Below are 16,546 nucleotides of genomic sequence, written 5' to 3' on the forward strand. Positions count from 1 at the left end.
TAATGAATGAAAAAAAAAGTGAACTAGAAGAAGAGTATATATAACCTTATATTTCTCAATGGTTTGGGTTATAGGATGAAATATTATTATATATATAAGATGAGTGGGACAGTTTCAATTCAGTATTATAAATGCATTTTTTTTTTGGTGGTTGTTTGTTTGTATCGGCCTCCTCCTTCAATCCTCCTTCCATGTTGCCATTTTTTTCTTCCCCCATTTAATAATTACTACTCATTTGTATTTCCTTATTTCTGGTTACTTTATTATCGAAAGATTTTATGAAGAAAGACAGATTATCAACATGTAATGGGAAAAGAAACATGAAACCGGTTATTATCAATTTAATTGTCTTTTTCATGTGACACTGTTAAGAATAAATTCAATCTCTATTGTTACCTATATAGATTAATCTACAACTAATCAAAATCTAATTGTAATATTAGCTTATTCCACAATTCTAGATACCTATAACCCTCCTCTTATTGGTTAACAGTCGTATTAGCTATTGTAGAATTATTTTCAACATTCTCATTACCACTTGCACCATTAACAGAAGTAGAAACAGTGTGCGGTATACCCGAAGAAGGATTATTTCCCGAATTAACTAGTTTGTTTGTTCTTGGTTGAGGTGGCATTCCAATCCTCTTACCCATATTGTTGATATTATTATTATTGTTTGATGTTATCATGGGTTTATTAATTCGATTACTAGATGTGTTTACACCCAATGGTGACGGTGTCGTAGCGACACTATTTTTAATATCACTTCGTTTAATTGGTACTGATTTGGTAGGATCAACAGTTCTTCTCATATTGGGAGATACAAATTTAGGATCAAATTGGACAATGTTTTTGGCAGCTGCTTCAACTGTTGGCGATTGTTGTAATACCTCAGCTGATTTTGCAGTCACAAAAGCATTCATGAGCACCGGTGGATTTTGATCAACTGCCATAGACTCGTTTTGAGGTCGATTTTCAGATCGTCCATTGTTTGTCGTTTCTTTGGTTGCACCATTTCTAGCTACTCCCTGGTTTTCTTCTTTTTGTTGTTGTTGATTTTGTTCATGTTCCCGAACTTCTGGAGGATAGTAAATACTCTGCGATTCCCCATCAAAAATATCATCACTGAACATAAATGAATCATCCAACTCTTCAGCTTCTTTACTTGTTGGAACATAGCTGACCACTTTGGTTGGCAGTTTTGGTGTAACAAAAGCTGCTGCATGGTGGGAAAGCTGTGGAACTTGTCCTGCACGAGTATTACCTTGATTTGCTTCTAGAGGTTCGACAATATCAGATCCTTTGTTTTGATGATTTTGTTGCCCATTTACTGGAATTGATCCGTTTGAAACTACGTTTGAGTTATTTTGTTGCTGGTGCTGCACCTGTTGACCTGAATTATCCAACCTTGACGCGTCTTCTTGTTGTCTCTTTTGTTCTTCATGTTGTTTTTCAATTATATTCTTCTTTCTTTCTCTTTCAACCAATAATGGATCACGATAATAATCATTTGGATCAAACTCGATCGGAAATTTCTTTAATTTCTTCATTTGAGCAACAATGGTCTTGTCGTATAAACAATTACCCAAAACATTACCAAAACATCTAAGACATCGTTTTAATCCATCTGTGAGTGCTTCCTTTTTACATCTTTCAAGTGCTAAAATTTTGCTTCTACAATTCTCAATAGATCCATAGCCAACATCTTCATGAAAAGTTCCATCTCTAATTGTGATACGAACAACCATAGAAATCCCTACTGAAAATTTACCGCTACCACCATGAGTATCTAAAAAATCAACTTGACATGACACAATTTGTGAGTTCCATCCATTAAACCCAAATATTTCATTAGCCAAATTGAGTATTTTCCAACCTTCAATGTATTGAACACGAGTTCCACCTGGACCATCACGATAACTAATAAATTCAGGACCCAACGATTTATTTAATTTCGTTTGTATGTCCTTATGTTCTTGTTCTGTGTACTCTCTTGCAGCAAAATTAGACGGATTGATTGGATTTGCATGCTGTTCAAGTGGTTGATTCAAACGACGAGCTCGTGACTCGTCTGGTCGAAAGGGAAGCCTCTGTTGGTTGGGTTGAGGTTGCTGAGGTTGCTGAGGTTGTTGTTGTGGTGGTCGTGGTTGCGGAGGTGCAGGTCTAGAGTTCATATTACAAGGTTTATAACTGTGTATTTTAAGTGTGGGTGGAAGGGTTTGTGAATTATGAATATTTGTATTTATAAGAAGAAAAAGACGTGTTTGTATAGAGAGAAACAAAACGTGATTTGAAATAAACAAAAAAAAAAAAAACGTTCAAAACTGAGCATAAAAAATTGAGAGTTGATTATGTAATATTCAATACAAACTATGTGTGAGGCTATCATCATCATCACTTGTTAGTGTATTTCTTCTACGTTTTAATAAATTTTTTTTTCTGTCTATGAACACGACACTTTCCACCTAGAATTTTGAATATGAGATGGATAATGACATACAGTTCACAGAAAATGACCATAACGTTCATATAAAACAACTGGATTTAAACTTTATTGTAGTTATACGACTATCACGAGAGGTTTTATCTGCTATGAAACTATCTGAAATTAAGATAAAATCACCCACCAAAAAGCAACAAATTTCAACTAAAAGAGAAGCACAAATACTGCAATACAATGCTCAACTTTTAATGGAAGAGAGACAATCTCGTTATTCCAAGAGAACTGGGTTGACAATTGATTCGCCGACAGCATCTCCTTCGGGGTCTCCCAAAAAGAAAAAAGTCAAATTTGTATGATAATAATTGGTAATTTCTCTAATTATATACATTTAATATACATGGTTATAACGGCTCAGCCTATACATCCAAGCTTGAAATCAAAGTAATATTATCACCCTTCAATAGTATTCGACCAAGTTCGGACTTTTTCCCATTTGACAATTCCACTGCGTCATCAATGACAATGTTCATAAACTCATCAAATCCTCTGATTTTGCCTTGAATTCTAGATTGTGTTTGCTCGTATAACCATATAGTAACCACTGACAGTTGTTGTAAAAACTTAAATATAAGATTGATAGGAGGAAGATTAGTTTGCTTAGTTTGTTTTGATGACATTATTAAAGGAATACTCTAGTTGATGGTCTGACAGTGGATGTAACTTGAAATTTGTTTTGTAATTTTTTTCTTTAACTCCCCCTTCTCGCTCTCTCATAATTATACCGTTTTGTTTTGAAACACGCCTAAAAACTCGTCTGTTTACTGATTTTATTTCACCTTCTTTATTCCATATATCATTAACTCAGTTACACACCAATGTCTGTCGTGAATGACGATTTTAAACCACTACTCATACAATGGGTTGAAGAAGAGGCCATAAATGCCACGAAAAGAGGATCAAAAATGGTAGATCTATACAATAAAATTCTATTTCAACTACGAGGATACGAACTTCCCATATGTGATTTGAAAACATTGAAACTGATTAAATACGTAGGAGATAAAACAGCCAATCAATTAAGAAAGAAAATTGCTAAACACTGTAAAGAAAATGAATTGACACTACCTCGAGGGTTTATGGATGTGGCAGAAAAGCATCGTTTAGATTTGGAAGAATCCAACCTTACACTGTCAACTTCAACCATTAAAACTACTAACAAGCGGGCCAAAACTTCCAGCAAGAGCAAACCAAAATATGTTCCCAAACACAGATCAGGAGGGTTTGCCATTTTAATTGCATTGTATCTTTATGATAAAGATAGAAATGGAATGACTAAAGAACGAATAATTGCAGGAGCAACCCCATATTGTGATCGTTCATTCAGTAATAATGCAGCTTCAAAAGAGTTTTATTCTGCATGGAGCTCTGCCAAAACTTTAGAGAATCATAATTTGATTTCAACTACTGGAAGGTCACCGAAGATTTATTTTTTGACCGACGAAGGCGTGTCGTTGGCACAGCAATTAAAGACTGCCATTGGGTTATCATCTCCTCCTGAAGGTAGTAAAAAGAACGACAGAAATATGATAATGGAACAGTCATTCGATAATGGAATTCGACTCGACACAAGTTTTGAGTTATCATCACCAGCAGGACGTGCAATGTTGAGTAGCTCGCCAATAAGAAGAATAAGTAATCCTGTTCATAGTAATAGAGCCATTCAAAAAATGTTAGAAAAGGAATTACGAAACGGTGAAACGCCGCCATCGCTGCAGCACGATGCTGGTAATAGAATTTATGATGGCATTAAGTATGAAGTATGGAGAAAGGAAGATTATGAAGTGATTGTCTATATGGACAACCGTGAAATTAGATCACGAGCTGACAGGGACCATTTTCAAACCAGATTACAAACACTTGGTGTCAAGTGTGAAGTCAAGCCATTATCTTCAGGAGATGTATTATGGGTTGGTAGAAATACAAGTACGGGCACTGAGGCTGTATTGAACTATCTTTGTGAAAGAAAAAGACTAGATGATTTATGTGATTCAATAAAAGATGGACGGTTCCAAGAACAAAAGAATAGAATGAAAAAAACTGGCATCAAGCATTGTTATTATCTTGTTGAAGATATGGTAAGTTATCAAGACAAAGTATACGACTTGATGGATAGTATACAGTCCTCCTTAACCCAAACAATGACCACAGCAAGATTGTACTTGAGACGATTTAAAGACATCGATGAAACGACAGCGTTTATTGCCTCTAACACTAAAGTTATTGAAAATTTAAAATCAAACTTGATTGTGATCAAGCCCCAAGATATAAAAAACCAACAAGATTATCTAAATATACTTTTAAAATTTAGAAACAAGTTTGAGAAAACTCAACCTCATCAGGACAACCCAGATTATGAATGTGTTCAATTGTTTTCGCGTTTTCAAGATATGTTGGGCAAAACAAACCAGATGACTGTAAAGGAAATGTTTATATTGATGTTGATGACAATTCGGGGAGTATCACTAGAGAAGGCAGTGGTAATACAAAATCGATTCCCAACACCAAAAAGTTTACTTGAATATTACCATACAGAGCATGCTACTACTGACACGAATATTAAAAGAGACTTGATGATGAATGAGTTTAAGGATCAAATCGGTAATAAAAAAATTGGTAAAGCTTTACTGGAAAAGATTTATAATGTTTGGGGGAAACCTTGAAGAATCGAAAGTTGGTTGCAAGAATTATTTGGTAGTGTATAGATGTACAAATATTTTTGAGGACAGATTTTGTATCGTTTGTTCTAAGTTAGTGAAACGAAATAAATCGAAAAAAATTTTTTTTTTGTAAGGAAAAGGACTCTCCACCAATAGACTTCAACTACATAAATATATCAACTTTTTTAGCAAGATGGGTAGAAACGTATTAAAATATGGAGGTAAATCAGGGATATTACCAAAAGTAAGACCAATTTTCAGAAAACCAATCCGTCCACCCACTGAATACGAACAAGCAAAAGAACACAGTATAGAGACTGGGTATGCTGAAGGTATTCCTTTACCAAAAATTAACGGGAAAGAAGTCTCTCGTAAACAACCACCAAAGAAATATGTCACTGTTGAACAAAGAATAAATCAGATTAAGTTTCCAGAATTGACATTAAAACAGATGAATGAGTTACCCGAAGAAGAAAGAGACGCTTATAAAAGACAATATTATCGTGCTCAATTCTTGAAAGATGCATACTTACAAGAAGAGAAAAGATTAAATAGAATTGATGAATTGAAAGAAAAAGTGCATCAACAAAATTTGGAACGTCAAGCACGTTTGCAACAAGAAGAAAAATTGGAACACCAAAATAAAAACATTGAAGGATTACCGACCATGCAAGCATTATTAGATAAAGGTATGATGAGAAGACGAACTAAAGAAGAAATTGAATTATTAAAAGAGCAAAGAAATTTGAATAGAAAATTGAAGGAGTTACAAGATAAGGAAAACCAAGCACAGAAGGTGTTAGAATTGTACCATGCCGCTGCTAATTTTATCACTACTGAAGAACAGTTGGAAGAGGCTATACATAGAGCATTTGAAGTGGATGTTGGTGTCTTTGAAGGAAAGCACACTACAATTGAAGCCAAATTGGAGAATAGACTGTTGGGCTACTTGACTGCTGAAGCTAATGAACAAAAGATTACAGATGTAGTGTTGGGTGAAATTGATGGTAAACCAGGATTACAACAAGTTAAAGAATTGTTGAGTGGAGAAAGAGAGAAGGTCAAAAGACAAGCTCAATTGAACCTCAAAAACAACTAAAGAGAGAACGAAAAGTGTTATCACATGTGTTTTTCTTCAGCGGTAGGCATAGAAAACTTATCAATTGTAAATAGTAAATATAAAGCAAGTTAACGTATTCTGGTTTTAATTTATCAGCTAATAATCTTGTAAGAATCATTTTATATTAGTTTCTTTTTGCTAGAGAGAGTTTTGTACATTGAAGGAAAACATCACCAAATAGCAATACAAAAAAAGAGAGAAGAAAATATTGAGAGTTCAAGGAGAAGAAGAAAAAAAATATGAAATGAAATAAAATAAAATAACAAATCCTAAAACTCATCGACAATTCCTCTTTCTCCATTGAATATTGCATAGTCATTTAAACATGACAACGTTTAGTAGGGAGTTCACAAAGGTGTATGATTACCAAGCACTTTTCAACAAAGTTTTGAACAAACGTTTGAGATTTGTGCTTAATATCAATCTAATATTGTCCTTCATTCTAGCATTAGTGTACGAATTTATGCCCACGGCGAATTCAAATTCAGATACAAATCATTCGATTTGGCAAAGCATTCCTGTATTAATATGTGTCAAAGTTCCAACCATTTTTTTTACTTTAAGTGTAATTCGTCAAGTCCGTAAACAGTTTTTGATTGTTGAATATTCTCATCATAAAACATTGGGAGCACAAATTTATTATTCAATTTTATCCTTCCAATTTTTGATCAATTGGTTGGGGTATTTGATATCTAGCTGGCTAATATTCGGAGTGGTGATAATTTTCACCCTGAAATTGAAATTTAACTTGTCAGATTACTATATATTATCTAAAGAGTATCGTCAACATCCAATAATTAATGATCAATGGGTTTACTATTGGTATAATCCTGTTTTCATTTCATTTTTTTACACTTGCAATCAATTGATTTTCCAAAGACAACGTTTAAATTTTGAAATTGGTAATATCAGAAATAAACCTCAAAATTATTTATTTAAGCACCTCCCTATTTTGTTGGGTAATTCTTTGGGTTTGAATTTATTTGTGATATCGTTGACTCCTATAACTTATTGGTTAGTTAAGTATTATATTTATAAGAGTTTCATTTTGATCATATTGATTTTCAGATTGGATAGTGATATTATTCCTAATAATAACACTAGTTGGATAACATATTTACAGTTGAGTTATTTGTCGTTTTTCATTATTTTAAGCTGGGAAGTTGTCAATCATGTTTTCAATGTATATGCGACTATTGGGTGTCTTGATGGCAACAAACCAATTTCGAGCTACAGTACTGATCCACTCAATTGTTTATTATCTGGGTTACGTGACGTGGACCCTAACTATCAATTGAGTAGATTGACTGCTTTCCAAGAATTGGCATATTTAGCAACTAGTTCAGATAAGGAGGCGCTCAAATTACGTTTCAAAATTTTCAGTTTTCGTTCTAAGAAATTGAACGCCTGGACTTCATTATTGGAAGAGTGTGCATTGGTAATCAAGGAAACTACAGATAGAATCAATTATAGAAGCACAAGTGATTTGAATGCATTAAAAAGTTTAGAGATTTCTGGACTTAAAGGCAATATCAATAACTACCGTGATAGTAAACAAAATTCAGACAATTTATTTGGGAACTCGTTTATTAACACTAGTCCTGTTGACAAAAAGTCACTGGAACTAATTAAGAAATATCAAGCCAATACATCTACCACTGCTGAGGGAAAAAAGAAATCCAATAAAGTACAAGAACTCATTGGACTGATTCAACATTTTGCCTCACAGTTTTTTGGAAATTTTCAAAAAACAATTGGTGACGCCAATCAATTACAAGAAAAATTTGCAAAACTGTTTAACTTCAAACACTATTTGCAAATTTATCAGAATTATAAAGATAAATTCTTACAAACCTATATTGGGATATTTTTCAGAATCACTATAAAAAGAGACAATGAATCAAGAATAATCAACCCCATCAATTTCTGCAACTCAATTATTGCTATATCAAACTTGTTACAATATTCAATTGAAGAGGATAAGTACGATATCATTAGTAATGATGACGTTTGTAAAGTTCTAAATTTACTTGAGAAACCAATTAGAGCCACAACAAACTATATTGATTATTTACCAGCATCGGTTTATGTGCCGCAAAATTCTCAACCTAAAAAGCATAGTTGCTTGATGGGGAAATTACACGATTTATCTATGCATGAGTTTTATGAAATCTGTATTCGATTTAATGGGAAATTAAATGATTTGATATTGACACCAAGAACTTATAAATTGGTTAAATGGGTAATTGATAAGGAAATTGCTATTCAGCAAGAAATTCAAAAACAAAAACATCAGAAGCTAAATTTAAAGTAAAAGAAAAGCCAGAGATTACAAGCTCTTTTACCCAAGACAAAGATGCTGCTGAAGAAAGGAAGAAGGAAAAAAACAAATTAACAACTCAAAAAATCAAATAAATATGTATAATAATTATTATAAAATCAATATATGTGAAATCTATTTGAATTAACTTTGGTTTCTTTTGCCATTACCGTTACCGCTACTATTTAGATTACTTGTACTATTATTTTGACTCGATTGTCCTGTCGATGGCAAAGTATCCAATAATACTGGTTTCAATACCTCTTCATCAAATCTAGTAAACCATTTTGCGTGTTCTTCAGCACTCAAAATAGCTCCCAACACCCCACCTCTATCATTATTGTTGTTGATGTTGCTAGTACTGTTGGATATAGATCCACTAATGAAATCATCAACATCGCTGCCAACTATTTCGTCATCATCGTCGTCATCATTAACATTGGCAAAATTACTGGTAGAACTATTGCCAGTATTGGGCACCCCACCATGTTCTTGATCTAGTAAATTAACTGCTGACAAATTGTCTTTGTAATTCGAAAGCTTTGAAGATCTGGCAAATCTCCTGTTCCCGTAAATATTTTGATTTTTGTTGGCCACTGAAGAAATATTAGATTGTTGCAGTTGTTGTGGGAAACGAGGTGGAGCTTCAATGTCAAATTCGTCATCCAGAAAATCACCCGATTCATCAACACAACCAATTTTGATACCTAAAATTTCCAACATCGATGCTGTGGTACCACCAAACAAGATAACTGTCAAAACAACAACCACCAATACAGTAGCCAATAATGTCCATTTTGCTTCCCCACTAAATCCCATGGCCAAGGCTACACCAACAGCACCTCTTAACCCAGCCCAGAAAATCATCATTTGATATGAATGAGAAATCTCATCTGGCATGTTGATCATATTTCCTGCTGATGTTGATAAAGTACCAGCAGAATATCTTTCGAATCTTGTTCGGTAAAAAAAGTTTAAAAATCTGGATAATGGGAAAACTGCTGACCATCTAGCTACACAGATAGCAATAAATGCAACAATAATCAACATTGGTTTAAACACTAGTTCAACCTCAGTAAATAAGGACAACCCCAAGTAAATGAATATGAAATTTTCAGACAATTGGGCCAACAATTGAAAAATGTATTTGGTGGCAATTTGGGTTCTTCTGGACATATTGAAATAGGCATAATGTTTTAAAGTGATACCACAAAACAATAAAGAAACAATACCTGACATATGGGCACCATTGGAAAAGAAATATGATTGGTAAGCAAATAATAACACTAAGCATGTTTCGATTTGTGGATATCTTCTAATATGAGAATGCTTCAAAATCAATGCCACTAAAATACCAATAAAAATACCAATAATTGTTGAAATTGTAAAAGTCATTAAAAACAATCCTACCCCTTGAAAAAATGAGGAAAACCTAACTGGTTGACCATGGAACTTTTGACAGGTTTCAAACATAACAATAGAAATAGCATCATTTAATAACGATTCACCAAATATAATAGTGTATAGTTTGGGGTCCACCTTGTACGCATTGAAAATAGACAAAATTGTAACGGGGTCAGTGGCCGATAAAGTTGCTCCGACTGCCAAGGCGTCAACGAATTCTAAACTAACGTTATCCAACCCTAAAGCTGTCCAAATGTAAAGAATTATTCCCACAACCAAGGCAGATATAAATGTTCCTGGGATAGCAAATGTCAAAATACTACCCAAATTTCTAAAGAAGTTCGCTTGATGTAGTTCATATCCACTGTTCAATATAATGGGAGGCAATAAAATATTGAAAAAATAACCTGGATTGAATTTAACTGCATCCTGGATGTAATGACCCGGTGACATTCTAATGATCAATCCCACAATCATACCACAAAAAATACTCAATACTGTTTCATGGACGGCCTTGATTCTTCGTTGCTGTAAGAAATATGATGACCACAAGGCACTCATTAACAAAAACAATAAAATGAACAACGCCCAACTTGAGAAAATTTCATTTTCAACTGGATTTGAATCTTCGGCGTCATCAGGAGTAGTTAGATCTGGGGTATCTTCTTCCAAATCACCAGATATAGCTCGTTTTAGCAATATCTTGGCAGCATATATCGTTAGACTGGACATTCTTGTTTTCTTTTTTGATCCTCAATTACGTGTTCAAAACTAGACAACAACTTTATAATGAAATTTGACAATAATCAAAGCAAATGCAAAAAAAAATGTGTTTGAAAAGGAGTCGAAGAAGCTTCAATTGAATCTATTGTTGTGTTTTTCAAAACTTAACTAGAAGAAATCAGATACACACGCAACAATGTTTGGATCTTCCTTTTGCTATATTATTTTTTCCTTTGGAGTAGATAGATTGTCGTTTTTCCATAGACAAATCTTGGGCGTGTACATTACACCAAGAAATTGTATCTATTGCCGATAATTGGTGATGATAATAATATTGAGGGAGAGAGAAGAAAAAAAAAATAAAAAATCTCTCAGGGTAGGTCGTGTAGATTGGTTTGTTTTATGGATGGCTCCAAATTATTATTACTCCTAACAAAAGCCATTCTAAATCAATTGATACATCTGAAATTGAAAAAGAATGTGAAACAAAATCGCATATAACAGAATACTAATAGATATAAAGTAATTGCTAAATCTTTTCGTGTATTAGCTTTTGTTTATTAGAGTAGGGAATTGATTCTACAACAACGCGTTGAAAAAATTGCAAAATAGATCAATGTTACAATTCCTAACCATACTCCAAGAGCAATTCTCCACTACCTTTACTAAGATAAACAAACAATCCACAATATCAGAAGGATAGGGTCATTTTAAAAGGGTAAATCGCTTCAATTGACTGAAGGTATGAAATTATGAAATCGACATGTATTCACAAAGAAGGAGTCACTTCTAATAAAACCCAGCTTTAGCTCCTAACTCTGCCCTCTCAATTCTATCTCAACAAAAACTAAATCAACTTAATCCTGAACATGTGGGTGGTGTATATTGCAAAAGTTTAATCCTGAAAAGGAAAAGGATAAATATAAATTAGTGTGGGATTGACGATTTGTAGCCCCCAGCATTTAGAAAAATATGCGGTCGTGTATAATAGTTAATCTTGGAGATGAATAGCCAGCTCCATTATTAGCAAGTAATTCCCTATTGCTTAAGCATTGTTTAACTTTCTCCACTTTCTCCCCCTTTTTTTGAATTTCCTTGAATGCAAACCAAACTTCTTGGTACAAAGATTTATATGGAGTAATGTGAACTTCTTGGTGTACATTCGAAACCAAGAATTATTTTTGCATTGCCGAATTACCCACTTTCCCATTATTACAATTAATCAACATTGTGCGTCTGAAAACGATCTACCAACTAGCTGCTTTGTTTTCTCTACTCTTCGATATTGGTTCATTCCCTATACCTCTCAAATCGTAATTTGATACTCAATGCTGTGTTGAATTAATAGACGGTTTCTGGAACATCTAAAAAGTAGTGCGGCGAGGCGAAATTTCGTATCTGTTTAAAAATTTTTTCAGGCACTAAGATATGACCCGAGTTCACACACATGTACACACATTCACACATATGTACAAATACGGCCAGTATGACCAGATATCACCACCATGTGCACGTTCATTCTTGGTAGGTCACCCACGCTTACTAAAAGATTACTGGTTATTAATTTTAATCTTGCAATCGAATCATTCACTTTACATAGTACACACAAAAAAAAGAAATTTCTTTTTTTTCCTTTCTTTTCTTCGTGGGTTTGAGATGTATTTGAGAGTAGAATGTTTGTTGTTGTTGTTGTTGTTGTTGTTTGCTATAAATAAAAAAAAAATACGTAATTTCATTTGTATTAAATTTCCCCTGGTTAAATATAATTTCATCGCCATTTTCTTTTAATTTTTTTTTCTATTTTAATTTTCTTGTTACTCCGTTTCGTTCATTCTTTTATTCTACAAAAGTCCATCACTTTCTAGTATAACATTTACTTTGCAACTGGGATACAACTATCGTTCGCTTAATATATCATTCCTAATCCTTTTGATCCCAGCCAGCTTAAAAAATGTATCAGCACCAAGATCAAACTCAGCATCAGTATTACCAACAGTATAATTCATACAACCCGTCCATAGAGGATTTGATTGCCTCATCAGATGATAAACGGTATCAAAATGGTGGTATCGGTAACCTGTTACAAAGACCTCCAGTAGCAGGTTTACCTTATATTTCGTCACAAGTTAACCCAAACACTTCATCAGCCAACTTATCCAAGCTAACAAGCAATATTAACAACTATGGGTACAACAACAACAACAACAGCCACATTCAATTACACACACCACCATTATCTTCAAACCCATCTTTCACTTCGTTCCAGAATTTGAACTACCCATTATCACCACTCAGCAAGCCAACGTCACCCGAACCTATACTATCTGCCGCATCAGTAACCACAAGCAACTTTTTAGCGTCGTCTTTTTTCAGTTGGTTGCCTCCTATTGATGTTAAGATTGTTTCGTTTTGTATTGGTTGGTATTTATGCTCCATTATTTCGTCGAACTCAACAAAATTGATTCTAAATGATTTCAAGTTCCCGGTAACATTGACTCAATTTCAATTTTCTGCTAGTTTTACTTTTTGTCTAGTATTTCTTAACATAGTTAAAGTCAACCCAGAGAGTATTAGCAGTAAGTTACCCCCAGGATTTATACCGTCAATGACTGATACCAACAGAATCAGTCTTTCAGAATTTATCACACCAACAAGATTGATTATACAAACCACTTTGCCCATGGGTATGTTCCAATTTATTGGCCACATAACAAGTCACAAGGCAACTTCATTAATCCCAGTGTCAATCGTTCACACAATAAAATCATTAAGTCCAATTATCACAGTATTGATTTACCGATTCTTATTTGGAAAATCGTACAGGATGAGAACCTATGTCACTTTAATTCCATTATGTTGTGGGATCATGTTGACTTGTTATAAAAAAAGCCATACTAGTAATCAAAACAATGTGCCGGGTGCTGGTAGCAGTGTTATTAATAATAATCTTGACAAGATCAACACTAACAATAATTATTCTACTGGCTTAATATTTGCATTTATTTCCATGATTATTTTTGTCAGTCAAAACATTTTTGCCAAAAAAAGATTAACGGTTGAATCTACTAATGCTATTCCAATGAACAACAAATCATCGCTCAGAATCAATTCCAATAAAGTAGATAAATTAACTATATTGTTTTACTGTTCTATAATTGGATTTATTTTGACATGCCCAATTTATTTTGTCACTGAATGGATGAATTATAATGCCTTTGGCGCCATATCACTTTTGCAACTCAATTCATATGTGATGAGTTTAGTTTTATTGAATGGATTGAGTCATTTTGTACAATCATTGTTAGCATTCCAAATACTAGGAATGGTTAGTCCTATCAACTATTCCATTGCCAACATTTTAAAGAGAATATTTATTATTTTGATTTCATTTATTTGGGAACTGAAACAATTCTCTAATAGCCAATCAATAGGGTTAGTTATCACTTTGTTTGGGTTATACTGTTATGATAGATGGGGCACAGTCTCAAACTCAGGCAGTGCCAGTAATCCAGGAAAATACTAATTAAATAGTCAATTTGTTTTATAATCAAAATATAGATTCAGCTTTCCGTTTTTGTTTTCTTTGGATGTGTATTAATCTTTTTGATGTTGCAAAATCAATCACAACAACAAAAAATAAAATAATAATATCTATCTATAACTACTTTATAAATAAGTTTTCTTGTCTACTGTTTGAAATATTAATCAAGTTTATGTTCATTTCCTAACGTCCAGTGATTTGGCCTGTCCATTTATTGTACTTTTTTAATGACCAGTACCATCGGTATTCAACATTCTTTTAAAGATATCACCAAAGGCAACCATAAACACTGTTTGCCAAACACCTAACCCAATTCTTGGAGTGACACCTCTATATAAACCCTTGATACCATTTTGTTGGTAAATGTATTTGAAAGCCCCAGCAACACTCAAGTTCTTTGGACGGTTCGGATCATTTGTTTTACTTTGCATTTCAACTCTAATAACTTCAATTGGCTGGTTCCAAGCACTCAACCCACCACCAATAACACTACTGGCAATCTTTTCCCAGGCCAGCAACTTTTGTGATTCTGATTTCCCGGTCAAACTTCTGATTGATTCTTCAGCCAATCTACTGAACCCGAATCTTGAACCCCAATTGGTCATTTGTCTAATGGCAACAGCATTGACACCTTTATTTATACCTCTAATCCCTTCTTTACGGTAAATTTCTTTGAATACTTGGAATGAAGTTTGTTGTGGTACACCTGGAGTATTGGCTTGTTTGGAACGAGTGATTTCCACAGTTTTCATACATGTACAGAATCCCATAGTCAAATAAGCTTGTGCTAACCCACCAGTGATACCACCACCCATTCCACTGACAAAGTTGTTCATACCCAATTTCTTGAATTGGTATTCGGCTTCAGCAGAAACAAACAATAACACAGCACCTTTAGTACTGGCTTCAATCCAAGCCCATGGGATCAAACCTTGATAGAATCCTAAAATCCCGCCACGAGACCAAACAAATTTAGCAGCTTGTGGCATGGTCAAAGAACGATTGGCAGCCATGGTGGTTTTAATGACCTCTAATGGTTGACCCAAAGTAGTCACTTCAGCAAGGTTTAAACCTGCCCCAAGAGCAATATTAGCAAAGCTGATTGGTTTCTTTTCAATTTGTTTAGACATATTTCAAAACAGGGGGAGGTGAAAAATAAAAATATAATGGAAGGCTTTGTTTTATATTGTTGATATTGATATATAAAGAAAAGTGAGCAAGACTGTGAATTTTTTTTTTCCTTATTGTATTCTTTTTTTTTTAAACTATAATCAGTTTTGATTTGATGTTAGAAATCGCTGCTGATAATAAATTGAATTTTTTTTTTTGAGGTCTCTCTTTCTTGGATTTTCTTAGATTTATGACACTCAAGAAAATCACATAGATTGGGAATTTCTGATTATTTAAAAACTAATCAATTCGTCGGCTGATTGGAAGTTCAATAATTTGAGATATTGTTACTTTTTCCTTCACCAGCGGCTCCTGTTTTTTTTTTCTGGTGATTTCCCCACTATGAAATATTATAAGAGAAATGTAACATATTTTCTTTTCTTGTAGGGTTAGATCTGACCAATCAATTATTGTTGTGTGTCTCCCCCACCACCCACCACTTTTGACTTACAACGGTGGGTAGGGGTACCGTATCGAGTGGGAAGATACGGCAACAATTTCCCGGAGGAGGGGGGAAGGAGGCTAAGCTTTATTTTCATCTCCCCTCTTTTATATTCAGCCTTTTGTTTAATCTTCTATTATTATTGTTGGATAATCCCGGAGTCTTTGCAAACCCACGAATTATCACCACCATAGTTTTGTGATCGGGAATCGCGGACCCGAAACCGGAACGTGGCAAAAAAAAAGTTTAGATTCTCAGTACGCAAAAAATTAAACTTCAATCGTGAATGCATATATACAAAAGATTGAATGAAAAATGTTGATCAACAAACTTAGGAGCACCATAACCAATAGGTGGGGGCTTAAAAGAAGTCTCCGGGGTGTGTTCTTCAAGTGTATTAATTTTTTCATTGCTCTTAATATGCATGAAGAAGGGGGATTGGTGCTGAGGGGAATAAACAGTCTCACCTATAAACCAACCTTTGGTGTTTGTTGTCACTTTTCATAGCTTACATTATAGTAAATTCCTTTGAAGAATAATTGTTGTATTTAAATTAAGATATTTATAATTTGCAACCAATTTTTAGTTTTATTGTTGCATTTCAAATTTTAAGGTGATAAAATTGCAAAAATAAAGAAAAAAAACATAACCAATCAAGTATCCCAA

General features: G+C 33.9%; 9 protein-coding genes across 9 annotated transcripts; 5 read left to right on the top strand and 4 right to left on the bottom strand. All coding sequences in view use genetic code 12, as the record gives it.

Moving 5' to 3' along the window:
- Nucleotides 1-479: 479 nt before the first annotated feature.
- Nucleotides 480-2,174, bottom strand: RAD52 (recombinase; the record flags this gene model as incomplete). Its single annotated transcript, XM_706168.2, has 1 exon — nt 480-2,174. The coding sequence occupies one exon, from the start codon at nt 2,172-2,174 to the stop codon at nt 480-482; it is 1,695 nt and encodes a 564-aa protein (XP_711260.1).
- A 310-nt stretch (nt 2,175-2,484) lies between these two features.
- CAALFM_C600520WA (uncharacterized protein) lies at nt 2,485-2,799 on the top strand (the record flags this gene model as incomplete). The annotated part of the gene is made up of 1 exon (XM_706167.2): nt 2,485-2,799. The coding sequence occupies one exon, from the start codon at nt 2,485-2,487 to the stop codon at nt 2,797-2,799; it is 315 nt and encodes a 104-aa protein (XP_711259.1).
- Nucleotides 2,800-2,859: 60 nt separating this feature from the next.
- On the bottom strand, nt 2,860-3,120 carry CAALFM_C600530CA (mRNA splicing protein; the record flags this gene model as incomplete). The annotated part of the gene is made up of 1 exon (XM_019475441.1): nt 2,860-3,120. One exon carries the CDS (start codon nt 3,118-3,120, stop codon nt 2,860-2,862), a length of 261 nt encoding a protein of 86 aa, XP_019330986.1.
- Nucleotides 3,121-3,318: 198 nt separating this feature from the next.
- Nucleotides 3,319-5,163, top strand: CAALFM_C600540WA (uncharacterized protein; the record flags this gene model as incomplete). Its single annotated transcript, XM_706166.1, has 1 exon — nt 3,319-5,163. One exon carries the CDS (start codon nt 3,319-3,321, stop codon nt 5,161-5,163), a length of 1,845 nt encoding a protein of 614 aa, XP_711258.1.
- Nucleotides 5,164-5,353: 190 nt separating this feature from the next.
- On the top strand, nt 5,354-6,259 carry CAALFM_C600550WA (mitochondrial 37S ribosomal protein PET123; the record flags this gene model as incomplete). The annotated part of the gene is made up of 1 exon (XM_706164.2): nt 5,354-6,259. One exon carries the CDS (start codon nt 5,354-5,356, stop codon nt 6,257-6,259), a length of 906 nt encoding a protein of 301 aa, XP_711256.1.
- A 346-nt stretch (nt 6,260-6,605) lies between these two features.
- CAALFM_C600560WA (uncharacterized protein) lies at nt 6,606-8,594 on the top strand (the record flags this gene model as incomplete). The annotated part of the gene is made up of 1 exon (XM_706163.2): nt 6,606-8,594. The coding sequence occupies one exon, from the start codon at nt 6,606-6,608 to the stop codon at nt 8,592-8,594; it is 1,989 nt and encodes a 662-aa protein (XP_711255.2).
- Nucleotides 8,595-8,744: 150 nt separating this feature from the next.
- On the bottom strand, nt 8,745-10,736 carry NHX1 (bifunctional K:H/Na:H antiporter; the record flags this gene model as incomplete). Its single annotated transcript, XM_706161.1, has 1 exon — nt 8,745-10,736. The coding sequence occupies one exon, from the start codon at nt 10,734-10,736 to the stop codon at nt 8,745-8,747; it is 1,992 nt and encodes a 663-aa protein (XP_711253.1).
- Nucleotides 10,737-12,678: 1,942 nt separating this feature from the next.
- SLY41 (Sly41p) lies at nt 12,679-14,250 on the top strand (the record flags this gene model as incomplete). Its single annotated transcript, XM_706159.2, has 1 exon — nt 12,679-14,250. One exon carries the CDS (start codon nt 12,679-12,681, stop codon nt 14,248-14,250), a length of 1,572 nt encoding a protein of 523 aa, XP_711251.2.
- A 242-nt stretch (nt 14,251-14,492) lies between these two features.
- Nucleotides 14,493-15,398, bottom strand: YHM2 (Yhm2p; the record flags this gene model as incomplete). The annotated part of the gene is made up of 1 exon (XM_706157.2): nt 14,493-15,398. One exon carries the CDS (start codon nt 15,396-15,398, stop codon nt 14,493-14,495), a length of 906 nt encoding a protein of 301 aa, XP_711249.1.
- Between the last annotated feature and the right edge of the window lie 1,148 nt (nt 15,399-16,546).

Source organism: Candida albicans, chromosome 6, assembly GCF_000182965.3.
Source record: "Candida albicans SC5314 chromosome 6, complete sequence".
Taxonomy (NCBI): Eukaryota; Fungi; Ascomycota; class Pichiomycetes; order Serinales; family Debaryomycetaceae; genus Candida; species Candida albicans.